Source organism: Spea bombifrons, chromosome 4 (genome assembly GCF_027358695.1).
Source record: "Spea bombifrons isolate aSpeBom1 chromosome 4, aSpeBom1.2.pri, whole genome shotgun sequence".
Classification (NCBI taxonomy): Eukaryota; Metazoa; Chordata; class Amphibia; order Anura; family Pelobatidae; genus Spea; species Spea bombifrons.
The window spans coordinates 104920732-104944514 of NC_071090.1; the positions used below are offsets into that span (position 1 = coordinate 104920732).

A 23783-nucleotide genomic window follows, 5' to 3' on the forward strand; every position below is an offset into this window, starting at 1 on the left:
TACAAAAAAAAGATGGTTTATTATTTACGATCACTTCAGTACATAGCTTGGAGACAAGTCTAGTCACATTTATAGTAGCTCTCTTATATTTGGTGTTTCTATAAACCTTTCAGACCGCGTTATGCTTATATACACATACGAAACAGGTGTACATGCAAATATAAAAACAAAAGAAACAATGCAAAAATAATTATAATCATAGAATTTAAAAAAAAAAGGCAGCTAATCCAGTTAAAGGCTCAAAAGCATAGTCATAAATACGTTTAGTGCCCAGGCCTATTCGATGACCCCCCTAAAAAAAAAAAAAAAAAGTTTATATAAAAAAAGGGGGGTCTAATGTATGCATTTTTTGTGTACAGCATCTCAAACACTTAAATAATGTACACTTCGCATACATGTAAAGCATTGTTACTATACATGAGGCATATGTACACACATTTATAAGCATTGTACATGTATAAAAGCACTTTTGTAATCCAAGTACATTAAACAAACAAGTCCATAAACCTATAATACACTCAGAACGCAGGAAACCGTACGCACGACTGTCAGTCCTCCTCCTCTGTAGTGATGGGCAGCCACATTGGATAGCACGAGGCTTATTATTCAGCTTGTTTTGTATTCTTTTTCTTGAGGAGTTTCTGGAGATTCGGGGACATGAAGTACGGTCTCTCCGTCGATCCGTCATTCCTTTCCAGATCTTCCACTGTACAAGAGATAGAGGGGCGGCGGGAGAGGAAGGATGTGGGAGTTGGCAGGGTGGGATGGCAGATTCAGAATACAGCGTGAGAGATAAGAAAACGGGGGGGGGATAGAGGGACACAAAGTCAGTTGTATGTTTAGGAACAGGTCATGCAGTAGTTAAAAACAAGGCACTAGGTGTTGGCAGGTTACATAGACAATGTTTTTAGATATATATGCATGAAAAGGGTCCGTGAAGAACTCTAATTCAGTGTAGGAGACACCCCATAGTGTTCGCCCCTGAATTGTGAGGCCAGGTGGCCATATTTAGAGTCTGTATTTCCCACACATACTGCTTTTCTCCATTTACAGAGGCATAGAGAAGGGATCAGTCATTTGGGGAGAGCGTTATATATACGGTTTCTTAAGTCGCGACAGCAAAGGGTGTGCTGCTGCCCAAACCCACTGCGCCTTTATCAGGTCTGGCTCTCGCTGGATTTTAAGGACTCTGCGCCTTTTTTGAGGAAGATCTGGCTGAGTTCGGGCGACATATAATATGGCCGTTCCAAGGAACCATCATTCCTCTCCAAATCTTCACCTGGTTGATCATCGGGACCCCCGAGGACGTGCATTGAAAAGGGGCAGATAAGGTAAAAGGGAGGAGTAGGCAAGCAAAAGAGATGATGAGAAGCGTGTGTAGTAGAAAGGGGAGGGAGACCAGAAAAGGAGGACACAGAGAAAAGACGGAATGGAGGCAGGCAGACAGAGAGAGCGAGAGAGCCCAAGGCAGAGAGAGAGAGCGAGCACGAGGCAGACAGAGAGAGAGAGAGAGAGCGAGCGAGCGGCAGACAGACAGAGAGCGAGCGCAAGGCAGAGAGAGAGCGCGAGCGTATGACAGGCAGAGAGAGAGCGAGAAGAGAGATGGAGCAGAAAGCACACGACGGGTGTAAAAGATAAGGACAGAAAGAAGGGAACAGCGTTCCAGACATTGAAAAGACAGACAAGGAGTTTCCGGGATTGGGGTGGGGATGAAGGAGAAATGGAAAAGGAAAAAATAAGATTAGTAAAGGAGAGGCCATCACCGTATTAAAACAGTCCGAAACAGAAAGGTTAATCCGCAAGCTTTTCAGGCCACAAAGCCAAGTTATCATCCCACCCTCACAATCCACAGGATCGCCCGCCGATTTTTATTTTACGGGTAAGTCTTAGAAATACTTACAGAAGCACAAGAAGAGCGTGTCCACGCACATCCCGTACACGCTGAAAAATCCATGCGCGATCAGGTAAGATCCGACAACGACGGTCTGCAGACAAAGCAGGACACATTTAAATCTCATATTTATATTACATAGAAGGGGCGAAGTCCTGTGGCAACGCACCTTAATGGAGATTATATATATATATATACATACATACATACACACACACACACATATATATATACATACATACATATACATACTATTTAATAAGTCACAAAAAAGTAAATGAAAAGAAAATTAAATCTAAAGCTTTACCTTCTCTCTGGTTTATTCTATAGAAACATTAACATTTCAGAAAACTCTTTGAGCTGTCAGCAGGCTGACATTTAAATATAAATATAATATAATATAAAAATATTCTCACCAGGATGGGGACCCAGTAGTAGTTGAGGGCAGGAGCCGTGTCCTGTACAATACGGATCCGGTGGGTAAAGAAGAAGAAAGCGAGGATGCCTGTGGGGAGGAAAAAAAGAAAAAAAATAAATAATAATAATGGAACAGTGAAACAGACTTGATGATAAGTCCTGCTAACGTATACGTACCCACACAGCCTACGACCAGAAGTTTTCCTAGGAAAAGCAAGAAGTCTGTGACTTTATCTAGGACGGCAACACTGCAGAGAGAAGAGACACGCAGGAGGTTGATGGCGGTTTGTATGTTTCAGCACCTTCGCGATGTGGATACGATTATATGATGTCATAGCCGTGATGCCACCACTCACCGAATAATGTTCCTCATGAGCAGGAAAAAGGCATTCCGAGCGGACGTGCAGAAATTGGTGCCGTATATCGCTATCTGTCAACAACACAGGGGTATTAACTACGGTATTACCCCGATACATCCACAAACATCAAGCCATAGCGAGCTTCTTTATACGGCTTAACTGTTTGCCCCTTATGAATTTTAAGCTTCACCACTAGGCAGCTGTAACACTTTCCCAACACAATTGTGAATTAGTTGTATGCTTTTATATAGTATATGCACATAAACACATTAAAAAGCAGCAGGGGGCTCACATCTTTGTGTGAATAAAAAATTTATATAGCCGTATTTTTTTTTTTTTTATAGGGAAACCCAGCCATGGACATTTATTATATTGTGTTGGGGCGAGTGCCTAGTATACCATTTGTATGTAGAGTGCCAGCGACATGAAACATCCCACCTATGTCCCGACCCGTGTTGTATTCGTCATAGCGGCTCTCACCATAATATACGCGTTCCGATTGAGAAACTTTATAAACTTCTCCAAGCACCAGAAGCAGCATTTCAAACAGCACAAGAAGAACCGCGCGACTTTATTCTCTGATCCTGGGGGGAGGAAAAATAGGACGAGAGAAATATGCATTTAACAATGTTAATTCGCATGCCCCATAGCCCCCTCCTGTCTGTGTCACCCTGCGGTGGGAGGGACAGACTCCGTGCCCCATAGCCCCCTCCTGTCTGTGTCACCCTGCAGGCGGAGGGACAGACTCCGTGCCCCATAGCCCCTCCTGTCTGTGTCACCCTGCGGTGGGAGGGACAGACTCCGTGCCCCATAGCCCCTCCTGTCTGTGTCACACCTGACATGTTCTCCTGCTCAGGCATCATAAAACGCGTGTGCATTTTGATCAGGAAGTGTAGCGGTCTTACCTTTGAGTTTATGATCCAGATACTCCAACATAATTCTGATTAATTGCACGATGGCAAGAATGAGAGATCCAAATGCCAGAGAACCCGTGTGATACCTGCAACATGCGCCAACGGAAAACAGCATGAACCGATCGCCTTTATTTTACGGCACCGACACCACGCGCACGCCATCAGTCAAGGAGCTCACCTCAGCGCCCGGCCCAGGGATGAGAAGATGGGGAACGCCGGCATGTCATCTGGCTTCTTGAAGGCCCAATAATAGGAAGCAAACGCCCCAGCCAGAGTCACCTGCCCCAACGCGATAACAAAGTTGGCCAACCATAGGAACATGAAGGCGTTGTAGATCTGAAACCCTATAAGGTACTTGTGGTAATAGGTCTCCCCGCCGTAGAATGCAAACTGGCACCGGGCATCACGGCACGCTTGGGTGATATTGGTAGAGTTGAAGGTCTAGGGGGGAAAAAAATGGTTTATACCGAGAAGAAAAATGTTCCAAAAACAATACTACATGTAAAGCAAAATATTTCTCCATGTATTGGGCATATATGTTCCACACTACGCAAAAAACACTGGGTCTTAGCGGAAACATCCCATTGTTTAGAACTTACAACTAATACTTGGCCAAAAAGTTTGGGTGAATTGGTTTGAAAGTAAATCACTATGAAAGCTCAGAGGAGAACGGCTACCCAAAGGGTTCATTGGGCAGAGGGAACAGTTGGGACGTACAAGCTCGCTCTTGTCCATAGCATAGGTTAAGGTTTCATGTAATGTATGGAAATACTTTCTTTATGCTGTCCTTTTGATGAGTATATGTTGTAAGTGATCATAAATACAAACGTTGGTTCAGGGACTCACCTCTGGGTCGCAGGTGGCGCCAGCATACTCACATTGGGTATCATTAAACACTTTATAGACGGCTTGGTTGGAAGTGGACAGAAAGCTGAAGCGGCATCATTAAGGAATAGTAACTAGAGGAGTCTCCCGCCATTACGATATGCCATAGGACTGTAGAGTTTGCACATTAAGGGGAGATGCTGTGGGTGACAACATTCCCAGGTAGCCAACTCCGAAACCTGCGGTACACACTGCGCATGCCCTGGGGCCGACGCTGGCCTTTAAGTACGCATGTTACGCGAGTGGAAGCCCCGAGGGGTGACTTTCCACATGTCATGGAGGTGGCATTAAGTGGTACAAAAGGATGAAGCTGAAGCACAGGGTTTCCTCATAAGATATAAGGATGTTTACTCAGAGGTCTATCACTGGGTGTCAGCAGATGGCAAAAAGGGGCAGACACTTTGGGTTTGTTAGGCGGTGGAGAGATTTCTGGTGTGTTTTAGAGTGAATTCGGCTGGTATGAGAGGACCTGGGTGTGGAGATATGAGGAGGAGAAGCAGCGGTGGGATGAGAGTGCTGTATACGAGTTAATGGTTGTAGAAGGGTGAGGGAACCCGAAGTGCTCGGTGTTCCGCGGACGGCTGGTATAAGGATACACGGCAGTGATGGCCCAGTAGGCGATACAGAGACACACAAGCAGGAATGTGAATAGAGGGAACACCATGGAGGACATGACATGTCCTACTGCCCTGAGGAGAGAGGAGGGAAAAGTTACCAACAGATGGACAGTCATGGAAAGACGAATGGTGAGAAGAGCTTCTTCAAGTCACAGCTGCACTGCTCATCAGGAAGGACTCACTATACAGGCCCAGCTCCAATGCTGCACGCAGACGTGCACTGGGGTAAGGGCTTTTATACTGTGAGAAGGCAAAAGAAGAAGTGGAAAAGGGTAGAGGAACATTGTGACGGTGCCGCGGATTTGAGGTCTGAATTAAAAGACGACCTGGATACCGGGGCGCCAGTATCTGTAAGTAGGTGGCCACCTGATGGCCGGTCTGAGCCTGGCTACGAAGGACTTATCCTGGCTCATTTCACATCGCATAGCAAAACATAGGGAGATGAAACCGTGAACGCAGTTGGAGAACGGGAAGAAGCGACAGCCCTCGAACATTATCACAGCCTGGTATCCAGGCTTTCCTCACCTGCTGGCCTCCTTTATAAGCGCAATGGCTATCAGGATCCGCTTCCTCAGGAATATAAGCAGAAGGATCACGATGACCTCCACGATACAGAGGATGATCACTGGTAGCGAAATAGGAAGCTTGTGAGTGTTACACATTATTACACGGGGGCATAACCGGCGCCAATCATAAAACCCCCCATATTTCATACAACTTACTGAACGCCAACCACGTCTGGCGCAGGTGCAGATACACGCGAAGGTCCGTCTGCAGCCCAATATCCGTGAGCGTGACATCCGACCCGGCCTGTCCCTTCAGCTGAGCGTATTCCATGTAGCAGTGAAAGATCCCTGGAGGTGACAGAGAGGACGATTATACATCGGAGTCCCGGCGGGTACAACCCGTGAGGTTGGGCGTCACGTTATCGGGATGCTCACCGTAGCCCATTACCGCTATCAGCAGGACAATCATCACCCAGATCATAATGCCAGCCAGGAACCTCAACAAGACCACAAATATCAAACTGACCACCATGGCGATCAGCAGACCTCTGGACAGAAGAACACATAGGGTTAATAATCACACCTCGGCCCCCCAATGTACACCCCACCAGAGACATGCCGGTTCTGGCTGGCCGAGGACAGCTTTACTGCCACAAAGTACTCTCTCTTACATGATTATCCAGTACCACGACACGGTGTAGTCCTCAAACACCTTCATGGCCACCTGACGAGCTTCTAACACCACGTTGGCTTTTCTGTACAGGACAAAAAAATGGAGCCAACTCAACCATAAACATTAAATGTGCATCCACAATCTAACAGCATCATAAGTTGGGGAAGCTAAACATGGCGGAGAGTCTCTGGGGCAGAGCTGTTCTAAGTTCAAGGAACGTGTAGTAGATAAGTGGAACATCCTCCCAGGAGAAAGGGTAGAGGTTAACACAGTGCGGGAATGTAAATATCTATGGGATAGGCATATGGCTCCTGAATCTAAACGAAGACCAACGATCCAGTAAGTGGGATCGTTGGTTCACTAGAAGAGCGTCACTCACTTGGCTCCCTCAACAAGATCCGTTACATTGCGATGTTTGTTCGTGGTCCCGTCGTCGAATGTAGTGGCGTTTCCAACCATAACGACCCCTTTCTTTAAATTTATGGCTGGGAAACATCTTCTCGTGACTGGAGGACAAGAATTGGGAAAAAAGTAAGCCACATTATAAGTTACAAGGTGATATAAGAGGAACAAAATAGGATTGTAAGCTCCTTTGAACAGGGCCCTCCTCATCTGTTTCTGTAAGACAAATTGTTATGGTATATACTGCATGTTATTTTCGGTCTACTCATTGTACAGAGCTACGGAATATGATGGAGCTATATAAAACAATAAATAACACAAACATTTAAAAACTCCAGAAAGACCACGGCTCCCCATACTCACACGGCTTGCTGGGGGTAATCATAGCGGGACAATCGCGATCTCTCAGCACCTCAGCCGGGCTCTGCATAGGAGAGAGATGGATAATAAATACTAACCGGCGCATCACATCCACCATAATGAACGAGCCGGAAGGAAGAGCCGTGCGGCAAAACCACCGGCCCAAATACATCTATCCTGAACCAGGGCATAATGAACGCCCCGCGCTGTATAATAATACTGATAATGAACCCCGCGCTGTATAATAATACCGAGTATTTATACACTGATAATGAACGCCCCGCGCTGTATAATAATACCGAGTATCTATACACTGATAATGAACCCCCCGCGCTGTATAATAATACCGAGTATCTATACACTGATAATGAACGCCCCGCGCTGTATAATAATACCGAGTATCTATACACTGATAACGAACCCCCCGCTGTATAATAATACCGAGTATCTATACACTGATAATGAACCCCGCGCTGTATAATAATACCGAGTATCTATACACTGATAATGAACGCCCCGCGCTGTATAATAATACCGAGTATCTATACACTGATAATGAACGCCCCGCGCTGTATAATAATACCGAGTATCTATACACTGATAACGAACCCCCCGCTGTATAATAATACCGAGTATCTATACACTGATAATGAACCCCGCGCTGTATAATAATACCGAGTATCTATACACTGATAATGAACGCCCCGCGCTGTATAATAATACCGAGTATCTATACACTGATAATGAACGCCCCGTGCTGTATAATAATACCGAGTATCTATACACTGATAATGAACGCCCCGCGCTGTATAATAATACCGAGTATCTATACACTGATAATGAACCCCCCCCGCGCTGTATAATAATACCGAGTATCTATACACTGATAATGAACCCCGCGCTGTATAATAATACCGAGTATCTATACACTGATAATGAACCCCCCGCGCTGTATAATAATACCGAGTATCTATACACTGATAATGAACCCCGCGCTGTATAATAATACCGAGTATCTATACACTGATAATGAACCCCGCGCTGTATAATAATACCGAGTATCTATACACTGATAATGAACCCCGCGCTGTATAATAATACCGAGTATCTATACACCGATAATGAACGCCCCGCGGTGTATAATAATACCGAGTATCTATACACTGATAATGAACCCCGCGCTGTATAATAATAACGAGTATCTATACACTGATAATGAACGCCCCGCGCTGTATAATAATACCGAGTATCTATACACTGATAATGAACCCCACGCTGTATAATAATACCGAGTATCTATACACTGATAATGAACGCCCCGCGCTGTATAATAATACCGAGTATCTATACACTGATAATGAACGCCCCGCGCTGTATAATAATACAGAGTATCTATACACTGATAATGAACCCCGCGCTGTATAATAATACCGAGTATCTATACACTGATAATGAACGCGCAGCGCTGTATAATAATACCGAGTATCTATACACTGATAATGAACCCCGCGCTGTATAATAATACCGAGTATCTATACACTGATAATGACCCCCCCGCACTGTATAATAATACCGAGTATCTATACACTGATAATGAACCCCCGCGCTGTATAATAATACCGAGTATCTATACACCGATAATGAACCCAGCGCTGTATAATAATACCGAGTATCTATACACTGATAATGACCCCCCAGCGCTGTATAATAATTATCTATATATCATTAATGAACATAATGCGGTCTTTACCTTAGCGAAGTTGTTGAATCCCTCCCTGCAGAACTGTCTGTAATAATCGAAGTTTTGCTGAGTGGTGGCGACTGATAAGTACGTGAGGAATCTATCCGGACATTTCTCCACGCAGATCTGGAAAAGCAACAATAACACACGGGGTCACAGCGCCGTCCTGAATGCACGACAAGGTGTTTGTTTTCGTATCACTGACTCACTTTGGTGCAAAAATTAAGAAACTAACCCCAGGTTCATGCTAAGAAGCGGAATGTGGCCAAGCATGCTGGGAGTTGTAGTCTGACCCCAAGAGCTTTCAATTAGATTTTGGCATGGACTAGCGGTGCCATATTTATTTTCCAGCTCACAGGGACGGTCGGTTAGGTCTGAGGAAGCTACCGATGGAAGGGACGGCCCCGGCACACTGTAACAGCGGGAGCGAAACGCGTTTACCTGTGTGGTCGGACACTGGAATTCAAGCAGGACGAGCGGGCTGGCACACTTCATGATGTTAAAATAGAATAAGAAAGGTTTCTTCCTGGAAGATCGAGGAGAGATCGAGGGGTTAAACGACAGTAAGAGGGAGAATATCCATCCCCGTCCACGGTGGGGGTCACTCACTCATAAGGGGTCCCAGCTTGGCCGCAGAATTGCCCCCGGCTATCCGTTGGGTAGATCACCTTGCGCGGATCTCCGTAGGTCCAGGCTGCGAGGAGCAAACAAGGATTGGAAAGCGGTCAGAATCGCGGGTAAACTGGGGTTTGGCTACCAATTATACGAATTAATACGGAACTATTCTGGATTTAAGCTACCGGCCGATGACCGCTTGTCAATTAAAGAACCAATACAGGGGTGTATAGTGACCTCTTTTTATGCCAACTTTCCCTTCCGTCTAACGTGGCAAATGGATGCCCACGTTGGCTACTAACACAGCCATAAGCCGTAATAAACACTCCGTATTTCCCGCTAGGCACGGCACGGCCGATCTAACGTGAAACTAATTTGTACTTCCTCCCGTTCACGCGAAAACGCTGCGGGCGTGAGATATGTACACACGGGGTTAACAAAGGCCTCGAGAAATGGTTTTATTTAGTAAATCTGCCTTACTGCATCATGGACACTTACCCACAATCCCTACAGCCACATAGGCTATAATGGCGAGGACTATAATGATACAGCACAGTATATCCGTACAGCTCCTACAGAAAATAATGGGGGGGGGGGAGAATATGATCAGTTTGATGACATGTACGTTTTTTTTTTGGGTCAAATATGAGTAATTATAAAAAAAAATATTATTATTCTTTTTTTTAGACAGATAGTTTACTTTTATACGCTTCACAGCAGTCGTATTTCCTGTTTTCTGCAAGCGCTTACATAAACCGGCACGCGCTCATCCGTTATATTTTTAGACTCTGCAGGGGGCGTGAAATAAACAACCGCTGTGATTTATTTATTTTTAAATGTTAAAAAACAAAAAAAAAATGAATACCATGACAAATGTTTTTGGTTACCTACCACCTACCAAAATGTGACGCTTATTCCTACGTTAAATTCATTTGAAGAAAAAAAAACGTTCATTTCACATGCAAGTAAGAATATGAAATACATTAAAACAAAAATAAGCAAACATTAATCATTTGTGTGTCACATCATGGTCAGAAGTTTTCACGTCACTTGTAACTCACAGTTTAGTGAATAAGGCCTACTGCGTTTGTGATACTCAGGCATTCCCCTACTTATTTCCCCCCCAATAACTCTCACATTACTATGTTGTGTTAGTTTCGTAAAATACATTACAGAGACGTTTTTAACAGCTTTCCAAAGAGACTTACCGGTTTTGTATCGGGCCCTTGAAATTCGGATCATACTTTTGCGGTTCACCTGAAACGACAAACGTAACATTACGCCCCGGTCTCTTCATCGTGACAATATATTTCAACACTAGCATGCAAACACACATATATACACGTTAATGACATGTCTGTAATCTGCATACATGTTAACAGAATCACGTGCCATTTCCGGTGTCAGCCCGCGCGATGCGCACCGGCACTGACCCCTGGCCAACACGCTCAACATTTCAAACGGCCCACGGGGGACATGTTTCTGTGGCGTGGCTTTACAAGACTTTAGGCTGAACGTTATTTATAAGAATAAAGTATTTTATTTATTAACAAATTTCCTGCCATTTCTATACAAATAACTGTGACTTTTAGGGCTCTAGAACCCTGTGATACCCGGCAAACATTCTAAACTGGACAGATAAAACCCCTAACGTACACCAAGGCAGTTTCTATACAGGTGGGGTATGCTAAAAAATAATGATTTTATGCTGCCAATATTTTTTTTTTTTTTATTTAGAGAAGTTTCCGCCCCAATACAGAGTACTGGGGCCATGGGCCGCCCCGCTCTACTTTATGACAAGCCCATACCTGGGGCAACGTTCGCTGCTAAAGACAAACCTGTTCAGGCCCCCTCAAGGGTATCATAACCGTTCCCTAGACGTATAACTCTCTACATTACAATACATGGACATTACAGTACAAACACACAGGCATCCTGCAACACTATCCACACAAACACATTCATACGAGAACACGAACGCCGAATACGCCCAGCGTGTATCCACTAAACACTGCTTGGGCATTAACATTATTTATTTTTAAGGGAGGGCTGGAGAAGGTGAGGTCTCTAAGCTAACTCATGTTTAAATATACACATTCACTTACGTGGTTTAACCTTCTGAGTGCTGGGCCACATAATTCCCAGCGGGAGGCTGGGCCAATTTTTGTACTATTGTTATTTCATTTTCCCACATGTATTTGAAGATGTGGAGGGTGCTGCATTATATACTAGATCGGGAGAGTATCAATTTATTGGTATTATTTATCATCCGTGCCTGGCATTCTAAGGGTTAAATGCCAGGCACCTTTAAATAAGGTGCAATGATGCAAAATCTGCCCTCTCGGCTACATTGCATGATGTTGAATGGGAATCTGTACATGTACAGTTTGTACACGTGCCGACATTCGCGTGTATAGATACTCAGTACACAAATGCAGGGGCAGCTTGTGATCAAATTCACAACAACGTAGCAGCAGCCGCCACATCCTGCATGTCAAACCGCCTGGGTGGCCGATGTCAGCGCGAGGAGGTTTCAGACCCCCGGCAAGGTATAAACGTCACGCAAAACACACAGGCCTGCAGAGCTTCGAGATAATACAATACACAACAATGACAACAATATAGTCAGATACCCTACACAGTAACTGCCCCAATACCCACCTCCCACCGCAGGGTGACACAGACAGGAGGGGGCTATGGGGAACGGAGTCTGCCCCATCCACCACAGGGTGACAGACAGGAGGGGGCTATGGGGCACGGAGTCTGTCCCTCCCACCGCAGGGTGGCAGACAGGAGGGGGCTATGGGGCACGGAGTCTGCCCCTCCCACCGCAGGGTGACACACAGGGGGGGCTACGGGGCACGGAGTCTGTCCCTCCCACCGCAGGGTGACACACAGGAGGGGGCTACGGGGCACGGAGTCTGCCCCTCCCACCGCAGGGTGACACAGACAGGAGGGGGCTATGGGGCACGGAGTCTGCCCCTCCCACCGCAGGGTGTCAGACCTTGGCTTTAAATAACACGAGACATAAAGAGTGAAAGTAATCCTGTATAAATTAAATCAAACTTTCACCCTGAACTCAGGCTTGATTAGCGATACACAGAAAGCGGGATGTCTAGGTCCATAATTATCCCCTGTGCGTGACACAAACACCAACAATTCTCGATGACGTGAGTAGTTTCCAGCCGTCTCTGTCCTCCCCAGTGTCACCTCGAACACATCGGTAACTAAATCTGGCCCGGTATTCTAATATTTACATGAAATGCGACAAAAACAAATCCCGCTAAAGAAACGTGCCACCTCCCGCGCATGCGAGTCACCGGAGCCACAGTCAGCCACAACCCTTTAACGCCTATAACAGCCGAGAAGTCCCTATAGCTTTACGTGGCGTCTCCCTTGGGGGGTCTGCAGAAGCCCCCCATATGCACTGGCCCCTTTGCCCAACTCACAGCCATCTCCCACGCGAGAGATGTGTTCCGTTTCCTAGTTACGATCCACGCGGATTTATATAAAACACCAAAAATATAACCGGTTTTACCGTCGTTACACGGGTCACTCAGCGGACATACCGCGGGCGAGAAGACGGAGCCCTCGAGAATTCCAGGAAACCAAATCACCGGGAAAAAAAGCAAGTTGGGCCAGAACCAAATCATAAAAACAACAGGCGGGGTCAGGACAAGCCGCGTCAAACCTGAATTATCTTGGGTCGCGGAACCGGGAGGTTTGTGTACTTTTCGGGTTAAGTATGCAGGGGGGGGCTCCTTCCACCTACGCCATACGGACTCTTCTTCCTCGATAATGCCACCCAAGCTTCCTAAACACCCTTACAGAAGGTACAGGACGGGATTCTACCTAAAGATAAGGAGTGACAGCGGAACATAGAACCCCAGCCGCAGCGTTCTCGAGCCTCGGGACACTCCGCATCGTTGGCGTGAGAAACGCTCTCTGACGCAACTTGGCCCGGACTATGAAGTCAACATTCCAGAGTTTCACGCTTTAGACGCAACTTCACAGTCTCTCTGTGTTTGAAGACAAATATTTCAAGAAGACACAATGAAGAGACTAGGCCTAGGGTAGAAGGTCCAGGTGGCGGCCCTCTTGGGTGATAATGCCCCCCCCCCCCAACCATTGACTGCATTACATCTTTATAACATGGAGTGCCGGGATATGACGCGACATCCCGGCGCGTCCTTTAACGCAGTCAGGGTCCCGACCGGGGAGGGCAGAGATGCCCTACGCTGGGCCTAAGAGGGGTTTATCATCCCTTATAGGCGTCATCCATCCGTCTCTGCTGAATGTAACATCAGCCCTCACATTCACACACCCGTACTAGGAATAATTCATTAAGTAAGACCTGGTCTCATTCCTAACCTTAAACTTTATACAATTTGTTAAGCAAATTCTTCAGGCGTTCCCAGGATGAAGACGTCAGCCGCTCCGTCCCCGCGCTCTCTTTTTTAAGGATTTTTTCCCCCTCTTGATGCGGCAGATTTCTAGGACTTGGTACATTCTAGAAAACCCAGTTAGGTAAAGGTCTGAGTACTCGCTGATCACGCTGTGTTTTGGCAACAAATGGTTGAGTAACGGTTAGAAAATACTCAAGGGTGGAGATCTATAGGTTTCCACAATCCGTCCCCTATAGAAAACATACGGTCTGCCTACATAGCCACCGGTCCTAGCCAAACTATGTGAGGCAGGCTCTTGGGCCTCTGGCCATATAGTGCCCCATATAGCCCCACCACTGGAGAGTGTATATTAAAATAAACCGCAAATACTTTAATATACAGTCTTTAAAAGAAAATAAAAAAAGTCTCGAGGGCTTAGCCTTTAGGAGAAGCTGCAGCGCACTCTCGGCATGAAGCAGCCAGTCAGGGGCAGGAAAGTGTATAGTGACCCCCTGACCCCAGAGTATCAGGACTGGCTCACACGCTACGAGATATATACCTAGTGTATAGTGACCCCCTGACCGCGGAGTATCAGGACTGGCTCACACGCCACAAGGTATATACCTAATGTATAGCAACCCCCTCTCCGCAGATTATCAGGACTGGCTCACACGCCACAATGTATATACCTAGTGTATAGCAACCCCCTCTCTGCATATTATCAGGACTGGCTCACACGCCACAATGTATATACCTAGTGTATAGCAACCCCCTCTCCGCAGATTATCAGGACTGGCTCACACGCCACAAGATATATACCTAGTGTACAGTGACCCCCTGACCGGGAGTATCAGGACTGGCTCACACGCCATGAGGTATATACCTAGTGTATAGTGACCCCGACCCAACGTCTATCAGGACTGGCTCACACGCCACGAGATATATACCTAGTGTATGGTGACCCACTGACCCAACGTCACACGCCGCTAGGTATATACCTAATGTATAGCAACCCCCTGACCGCAGATTATCAGGACTGGCCCACATGCTGCTAGGTGTATACCTAATGTATAGCGACCCCCTCTCTGCATATTATCAGGACTGGCTCGCACGCCACAATGTATATACCTAGTGTATAGCAACCCCCTCTCCGCAGATTATCAGGACTGGCTCACACGCTGCTAGATGTATACCGAATGTACAGTTACCCCCTGACCAAGGATTAAAAGTATCTCGGTTTTTCCTGACTGGCATTTTCTCGTAAGGAGACTTGCGAGTCCTCGCTCGCTAAATCATTGTTTACGTCGCTGCCCCTCGCCAGCATGGCACTTACCGTGCTTTCCATAATAATTCTCGTCGTCCCCCATGCTGCCGCTCGCTGTAATCCGCTTCTCTCCACCTTACTTTAACTCGCTCCACACACCCCCTCCGAGCTTCTCATCCCCCTCCTCTCAATCCCCTCTTTCTCCCCAGTCTCTCCTCCCTTCTTTCCCCCTCCTCTCTCTGCCCCCACCCTAGTCAGCTGGTACCAAACACCCAATTACTCCTCCCCAGCCTCCTCCAAACTGGTTTAACTGGTGTCAGCTTTACAAAAGCGAACAACAGAGTCTCATAAATAGGGAGGGTGGGAAGCATGTATGAGATGTAGAGAATATTGGAGACGTGTGGGGAGGAAAAAGTGAGAATGTGGGATGGGACTGGCAGAGGGGACGTGTATATGCGGACGGTGCAGCTGTCGTGGGATATTAGAAGAGATTCCCTGCCGTCTGACAGCTCCTCTGATCACAAATCACGGGGTGGCCCTTCAGTCCCTAGAATATACTGGCAGATAATCACCGCCCGGCCCGTCTATCTGCCCCGGTTTTTTAACCGGCTGTAAAAAATCAAACCTTACTTTCGCATTGTGTTCTATTCAACACAGTCTTATGCAAATTGCTTATAGCGGTAACCTTTACCACCTCTGCTGGAAGGCTATTCCACGTATCTTTCACCATCTTACACCATCACATCTAAGCCTTGGTCTACGGCCGGTTATCGGCGATTTCCCGCTCCGGCTTGTGATGCCCCCCTTGCAGTGAATACCCCCCCAACATGTGTCTGCCCCTCCCCCACAACCCAACTCTCAGTGAAAGCTGAGGGTCGTTTCCAGACCTGCGGGCGCATGCACAGAAAGTGCTCCCATTCATCTTAATGAGAGCGCATTCCTGCCACTGAATGGCTGTTTCAAGCGACCAATCAGAGGCAAGATTTGTACAACCAGCTGCAGCTTCTACCTTAGGTAAGTGGTTTTACCGACGCTCGCTTTAAATGAATTCTGACGCGAGAGTCGCAACAATACGAGGGATTTTGGGGCTCTCGGTGGCCTGCTGCGGACAAAGAGATGAAACCAGCCGTCGGGGTGGAATAATAATAAAGCCGTTATCTTTAGAAGAAGCCATAGTTGTTTTTAAGGGGTTAGCGAATGGAAGCGCCGCGCAGACATATCACCGCCTGCGCTTTCATCTTTATCGCGAAACGCCGCTTGGAATGGAAACGCGTTTCTGATCTCAAAGGGGGCGACGTATGTAACTCAGCCATACATCCCTCACGCGGCAGCGAGGAGACACGCGGTCTGGTTGGGCACAGAGGGCAAACACCTGTTGAAATGCCCCGGAGTCTGGCCTTGGTGCCCTCTATGGGCCAGTACTACCATATAAGCAAACGGGGCAGTTGCCATACACCACTGGGATGGCTGGGAGTGTTGAGGTTCTTTCCGGTGTTAGTCCGTCTATGGTGATAGAAAGCTTAGGGCTGGTCTTGCACCCTCTCCCGCGCAGGACTAAAGGCGCAGGGTTATGATGTCACAGCCACAACCTCACCAACGACTGATTAAGGTCCTATCCTATTGTACAGCGCTGCGGAGTATGATGGTGCCATATGAAATGCAGGCAAATTCTATGTTTCTATATTTACCTCAGTAAAGCAACAACGTCTTCAAACAGATCAGGAAACTTTCACAAGCTCTACTTTATCTGCAGCATACAAACATATATTGGAACTACGTAATCTAATCGTATGTTTAGTATAGAATGAATGCTGAGTGCAAGAGGTTCCAGATAACAGGCAGTGAAAGATAAGCAGGACAGAGATGTATAGCAAACGACTGCCCCGATTCTTAAGGACTGTATGAATTGGCGTGCCATAAAAACAGGAGGATGACCACCACCAGACAAAGCAATGCCCCTTATAAAGATGGGAGCTATGGAGCTTGATTAAATAGGGGAGAGATTATCCCCAATTTAAAGGGTGCCGTTCCACCTACTCTGCTGGATTTAACACGCACAGAGTAGAGGCAGGGTAGGAAAGGCATAAATACCTATTCCGTAGGACCAGCACATAAACATGAATATATGCAGGGAGGTACCTAGAGTATTTTGGCACCCAGGGCAGATCCTGCATGTGCCCCCCCCCACTCACTTAGAAATGGAAAGACACAAAAAAATTATGTTTATTGTACAAATTTGTAAATGTAAAGAAAAATTAGAAATCTAAGAAAACATAAATTAAATAAATAACATTTACTGAACAGATATGGTACAGCATAACTCCTGTCACACTATACTGAGCCAGACATTGACTGTGGTACAGCATAACTCCTATCACTATATACTGAGCCAGATATTGACGGTAGTATAGCGTAACTCCTATCACGCTATACTGAGCCAGACATTGACTGTGGTACAGCATAACTCCTATCACTATATACCGAGCCAGACATTGACTGTGGTACAGCATAACTCCTATCACTATATACTGAGCCAGATATTGACGGTGGTACAGCGTAACCCCATCACTATGTACTAAGCCAGACATTGACGTGTTAGGTCCTTTATCACTCTCATCACTCCTATAGCACGTTGTGGCCAACAGATCGTCAGAAAAGCCTTCTGCAAATTATGTTACAGCGAAAAATGTCCTTGTTTTCCATAGAAACAGCTGAGTGACCCCAGACTTTCGAGCGGAAGCGTATGTGTTAGGAAATCAGATACTATGTAAGTGCATACATTTTTTCATGATCAAAAGTGGTTCAATCAAGCGATTTCATTACTCGAATACGGATTCTGCTAACCAACATGATTCACACCATAGACTCATAAAAATCAAGCAACTACAGGACCATGCTCGCCAAAACTAATTGAACATAATGTGTTTCATCTCATTAGTCATTAACCCCCCGCCTAATTAGAGTTCAGTGTGTACGAGAGGCATTATGGGAGTGGGACCACCTGGTTGAGGAAAGAGACATCCCAGATGACGATGCCTACAGAATAACATGCAGCTGGTGGGCACCCCTCTCATTGGTCACTTTGGAAGTAGGTGCTTATGCTTGTCCTGGGATTGATGGGGGTTACATTTACACCCCCCCACACTGATTTATTATTCTATACTATTGGCTAGTCTGTCTTGATCCTTCCCTTTGACTGATACTCAAGAAAAGCCCCCATAAAGTTTCCGTTGTCCTCTACATTCGGTGCTGGAAGTTGTCTGCTTTACTAGGTGGGAAAAGCACTTTTTACCCCAGGGCTTTCAGAGGGCTTTTCCCAGAGAACATAAAAAAGGGGTATCGGCGATGGCGGCCAGGGGGTCTCTGCTACAGACCCCTGGTTCCTGTTACAAACTCCTAGTACTCTTGGATGCCAAACCTTTCCTTCAAGTAATTCTTTAATCACATAAAACGTTGCCTCGTTCACGATTTTTAATGGGATCACTTTAATTGTCATGTGACACAAAAGCAGGCGCTCATACGGTATTGCCATAGAAACTGAAAAAAAGCTTTTTGTTATTTTTATGTTTATATCCAATGATCTTCTATGGTTCACATGCTTTACATACAAGGGACTGCATGTTATTGATCATTACCTTCAGCTTCTCTAAAGAAAATCATCACCCCAGACATTCAGGATGCCCATGAGGGTCAAACTTCTTGAGAATTCTTTTCATATACCTGCTGTATGACCCAGAGTGCAGGTACCCAACTTCCAAATGTCTTAAAATAAAGACTTTAATCATAACAGGAAAGGGTTTTCCTTTCTTTTTCCCCCCGTTTTACGCTTAATCTCCGAGCATCTGTTTCCTACGGAGCGGTCGAGATTGGTCTTGGCGTTGGCAGCCATCGCTGGCTTTCTCAAGGCGGAAACCTGGAACTTGATCCGAACTTCTCTCCCTTTTTAGACTATAAAAGATCTTGCCAACGTCTTCGGGTAACCCCTTCCCTGCCAGAATGATAATCCTGGGTATAGTTTGTAGTATATAGCGAGGAGCTATATTGCCGAGTATTCTTTTCTGTTCATAAAACTGTGAAAATTTGTGCCTTTTCACCCATTTTTTAATATAATATTCAGATTAAAACGGTGGGTTATATCCGTACACGTCGTTGAAGCAGTGCCCTAGTTGTGTTTGGATAAGAGCAGTATATAATTTGGGAGGGGATGCTAAATTAGGAAAGGTAATTATGGTTCTACAAAGACATAGTAAGAATACCAAAATTCCATTGGTTCCACGATTTAAAATAACCCCTGTCTTCAAACAGATAGAGGCACAAACTACCAAAAAAGGGCAGTAATGTCAATCGATATATATATATATATATATATATATATTTTTATTATTATTATTTTTTTTTAAATTATTATTATTATTATTAAATTTATTTTTTATTTTTTTTATTTAGATTTTTCCTTTTCCTGTTGTCCCAAAGGAGAAAAAAAAAGAACAAAACATACAAACTTAACACATATATAATATATAAAGAAGAAAAACAAACAAAAAAAACCACAAACATAATTTGTATTCGATGGTTTGTGGCGCGGCGCGATTTGCTGTCAGCCTCTCTAAGCAAATCGGCAGAGCGGCTAGGCCCCTATCCTTTTCCTATTCAGAAAGGAAAGCCGGTGGCACCGCGGGGCTCTGCCGGGCCCTTGCTTTGCCCAGGGACATTGAGAATGACCAACGAACGGAAAACACAGAAATTCTAGATGTCATGTGACAACCGGGCTACGGGCCACCAAAGCCAATGTGCCAACTGTCCCCAGTGAGACCTTTTATCAGTCGTTGGTCTCGTCTTAGATTCAGGAGCCATATGCCTGTCCCATGCGTGTTTAAATCCTCTCACTGTATTAACATCTACCACATCTGCTGGGTGTGGCAGTTCAGTAATAACTGTGAAATGACTCACATACCTACCAGCGTTCCATTATCCCACAGCAGGGCACTGGCGCACATATGACATCACATTACATGAACGGTGGTGTGATGTCACTAGGTGTATGCACATTGCCTGATTAGTGCAAAAATCATTGGCCGTGTTAAGTGACTGTATGCCGTTTAGAATATTGTCTATTTAAAATGTATTTAAATAAACAATTAAATCTAAGGAGCTCCCATGGAGACCTGTCTATGAAACGTAAACTTTAGATTGACGTTTGTGTAAAATGCACGTATCATACATCACTATGTAACTGAAGAACAAAGAGGAAAAGAGATCTTTATTTAATATGCACAGAAAATATACAGGGCCACCTCTACTGAGAAACAGACGTGTCTCAACAGTCCATGCTTGAAGGGGCCCTTAATCCTTCACTATTTATGATACCGGCTTCTTGAGACACTTTGGCCAAGTTCTAGAACACCGGTTCACGTGAGTAATGGGTGAGCTAGGCCTGCGGGTATCTGGAAATGGTTGGTGGACCAGGTGACTCATTTCAAGTCAGCCTCGGGGTATTAAAGCAGATCTGTCACTTTTGCTAAAAATTCTAGGCTTTTTTTCACCTTAGTTTGACGCAACCATTCATGCTTTCACCTCGTAGCGTTATGGGAAGAGTCTGGGCAACCCCCTACCGAGTGCAAAATAAAAGCGCTAACCCAAAAGTTTCAAGAGGTTTTAAAAATGTTTCTATCCTGCGAAAAACAATTATTTCACTATAATTCAGGCTAATGAAGGTTAAGCATTATAATCAGATCATTTTAATGATTCTGTCTGCCCATTGTACAGCACTACTGAATAGGATGGCGCTATATAAAACAATAAATACAAATATTAATACTGTCCCTTTAACAGCATCTAGGGTTCTAAATATGGTGAAAAACTGTACCTTTAATGACCACTGGGTGGCAGCAGTGTCCTACTGTCCACTGCCTGGCATTGCTGGGATGACATCATCCAAAACACATTTACCTCTAGGACTAAACACAAGAGGCAAGGGTTTGGGATGACATATCAATAAAAGAACACAGCTATAAAGGGCCTGTTAGATTGTAAGCTCACAAGGTATAAAGGGCCTGTTAGATTGTAAACTCACAAGCCCACCACTGTTAGCCGGAACTTTGTACGAATGGGCCATATGGCTAGATGGTAAACTCATGGGGAGGGTCCCCGACGCCTGCCGTCTGCGTAAATGTATATTTGTTATGTATATGTTAATCACCCCATATTTAAATTGTACAGCGCTGTGGAATATGTTGGCGCTTCATATCATAAAGGATAATAATCGACAAAGACTCGAGCATCTCTTCATACAATGCGCAGCCGGAGATCAGAGCCGTGAGCTTTAATCCGCCTGTCATCGCCCAGACGCCGTTATCCTATGTATGGATTAGGAATACGCAAACCGTTCATTCTGTGTGATCTACGGCTGGCGCGCATCCTTTTATTTAATCTTAATCCCTGCCAGACTGCGCTGTGTGTCTGCCCCACAGCTTCAAGGTGTATGGAGTAGTGAAAGGAGTTAATGGGGTTATATGGAGAGATAGGGGGAGTGATAGGGGTTATATGGAGAGATAGGGGGAGTGATAGGGGTTATATGGAGAGATAGGGGGAGTGATAGGGGTTATATGAAGTGATGGGGGGAGTTATAGGGGTTATATGGAGTGATAGGGGGAGTGATAGGGGTTATATGAAGTGATGGGGAGTTATAGGGGTTATATGGAGTGATAGGGGGAGTGATAGGGGTTATATGGAGTGATAGTGGGAGTGATAGGGGTTATATGGAGTGATAGGGGTTATATGGAGTGATAGGGGTTATATGAAGTGATAGTGGGAGTGATAGGGGTTATATGGAGTGATAGGGGGAGTGATAGGGGTTATATGAAGTGATGGGGAGTTATAGGGGTTATATGGAGTGATAGGGGGAGTGATAGGGGTTATATGGAGTGATAGGGGGAGTGATAGGGGTTATATGGAGTGATATGGGTTACATGGAGTGATAGGGGTTATATGGAGAGATAGGGGGAGTGATAGGGGTTATATGGAGTGATAGGGGTTATATGGAGTGATAGGGGTTATATGAACTGATAGGGGTTATATGGAGTGATAGGGGTTATATGAAGTGATATGGGTTATATGGAGTGATAGGGAGGGGTTGTGTGGAGTAATAGGAGGAGTTATAGGGAGGGGTTGTGTGGAGTAATAGGAGAGGTTATAGGGAGGGGTTGTGTGGAGTAATAGGAGGGGTTATAGGGAGGGGTTGTGTGGAGTAATAGGAGGAGTTATAGGGAGGGGTTGTGTGGAGTAATAGGAGGAGTTATAGGGAGGGGTTGTGTGGAGTAATAGGAGGGGTTATAGGGAGGGGTTGTGTGGAGTAATAGGAGGGGTTGTGTGGAGTAATAGGAGGAGTTATAGGGAGGGGTTGTGTGGAGTAATAGGAGGAGTTATAGGAAGGGTTATATGGAATAATATGATAAGTTATGGGGAGGGGTTTCCTGTAGTATCTGGAGGGGATCTATACCCCATGCAATTGATGCATTAAAGCCTACAGACCCGCAGCATTCTCCCAGTCTTACCATATGCTCCATCTGGAGGGGTCTTCCCTTCCTCTTCCTCCATTTCTAAGCTATTCCGGGTCTCTGTTGTTCAGGATCTCTCTGTGTTCCAGATGGAATTCCGTTGCAGCTCTTTATTCCCTTTTGTATCTCTGGATTCCAGATGCCGTCCCTGCTCTAGAGTTACTAGATCCAGTGGGCTGCTCTTGCACCAAACCCTGCCGTTCTTCTAGATTCCCTCTGTATTCTATCGCCACATGCAATGCCTTCTGTCCTCTTTCCAGCAGCCCCTGTTATTATTCCACAAGCCTAAATTCTCCCGGCTCTGCTTCTCCACTTCCCCCCAGCATTAAACTTCTCCCTTCCCCTCCACCACACTCTGCATCTCCAGCTGCCTCTGCACCAGATGTCTGAGCCGCAACCACGCCCACATCCTTCATTAACTCTGTACACATTGTAACTCATTGGCCAATAAGCGCATATGAGGCGTGGCTAAGATGGGCAGCGCCCTGATGGAATGTGATCCGCTATTTGGTGCTCTGCCAAGGTGGGGTCTTCTTCTTAAAGGGGCTGCTGTTCTTAAAGGGGCAACACTCATACACGTTCAGATATTTATTTCTGGGGTAATAAAGTTTGCTTTGAGTGATTTTCCATGGGCCATTCCTAGGGGTTTGGGACTAGGGTGTGTCCGGGAGATGGCGGGGTTAAATTACACATACACGCTTTAGGCATGTCATGGTGGTACATAATTAACGTTGCGTGCGAAGAGGGTCAATATCATCCCTGCATGCATGACAGTGCTTTAATTCAGACTTCCGTCCCTTGGAACCCTCTCAAGTCCAAAAGACAAATTATTTATTATCATTCTTTATTTTTTTATTTTTAACATATGCCGCAGCGCTGTACGGTATAAATATGGAGCCCGTGAGCTTACGATCTAGCCTTATACAAAGTTCCTGGCAGGACTGGTGAGCTTATGAGGTCCCCGCGCATGAGCTTACATTCAAAAGCAGCTTGGCATTAAATATCATTACAGGCAAATACCGTAGGCAATGACCAACCCACCCTTAATAAAATAACATCAGCAACATGAGATGTAGTTGTTGTTTAGGTCAATGAGTTTGTGTGGACTACAACCCCCAATGTTAGGATGATGACAAGGGTGATGGGAGTTGTAGCCCTCACAAACAGGTGCCCCAAACCCTGAAGGAGTTAAAGGGAC

The 23783-nt window shown here is 45.5% G+C and overlaps 1 protein-coding gene across 4 annotated transcripts; it reads right to left on the reverse strand.

Annotated features, from left to right (window-relative positions):
- On the reverse strand, window positions 1-22915 carry SLC44A2 (solute carrier family 44 member 2). 4 transcript variants are annotated; one of them, XM_053464838.1, is made up of 22 exons: window positions 22583-22912; window positions 10589-10637; window positions 9879-9952; window positions 9375-9459; window positions 9207-9291; window positions 8775-8891; window positions 7028-7088; window positions 6642-6768; window positions 6261-6344; window positions 6025-6137; window positions 5806-5937; window positions 5609-5708; window positions 5063-5155; window positions 4428-4512; window positions 3760-4022; window positions 3573-3667; window positions 3148-3251; window positions 2665-2738; window positions 2486-2556; window positions 2308-2396; window positions 1901-1985; window positions 1-706 (listed from the first exon to the last, which is right to left on the reverse strand). In XM_053464838.1, exons 1-22 carry the CDS (start codon window positions 22623-22625, stop codon window positions 603-605), a joined length of 2133 nt encoding a protein of 710 aa, XP_053320813.1. In that variant the 5' UTR covers window positions 22626-22912; the 3' UTR covers window positions 1-602. The 4 variants fall into 4 exon arrangements, with proteins under 4 accessions (XP_053320813.1, XP_053320814.1, XP_053320811.1 ...); XM_053464839.1 differs by lacking the exon at window positions 22583-22912 and adding an exon at window positions 15099-15204; XM_053464836.1 differs by lacking the exon at window positions 1-706 and adding an exon at window positions 718-1279 and having other exon boundaries at window positions 22583-22915.
- Between the last annotated feature and the right edge of the window lie 868 nt (window positions 22916-23783).

Bases quoted from the DNA above. Each gene is read 5' to 3' on its own strand.
- SLC44A2 (XM_053464836.1), bottom strand. From the start codon at position 22,625: ATGGAGGAAGAGGAAGGGAAGACCCCTCCAGATGGAGCATATG. The intron at 8,892-9,206 runs GTAAACGCGTTT...TTGCTTTTCCAG, and splicing joins TCCAGTGTCCGACCACACAG to ATCTGCGTGGAGAAATGTCC. The intron at 4,513-5,062 runs GTATCCTTATAC...ATGCCGCTTCAG, and splicing joins TACTGGGCCATCACTGCCGT to CTTTCTGTCCACTTCCAACC.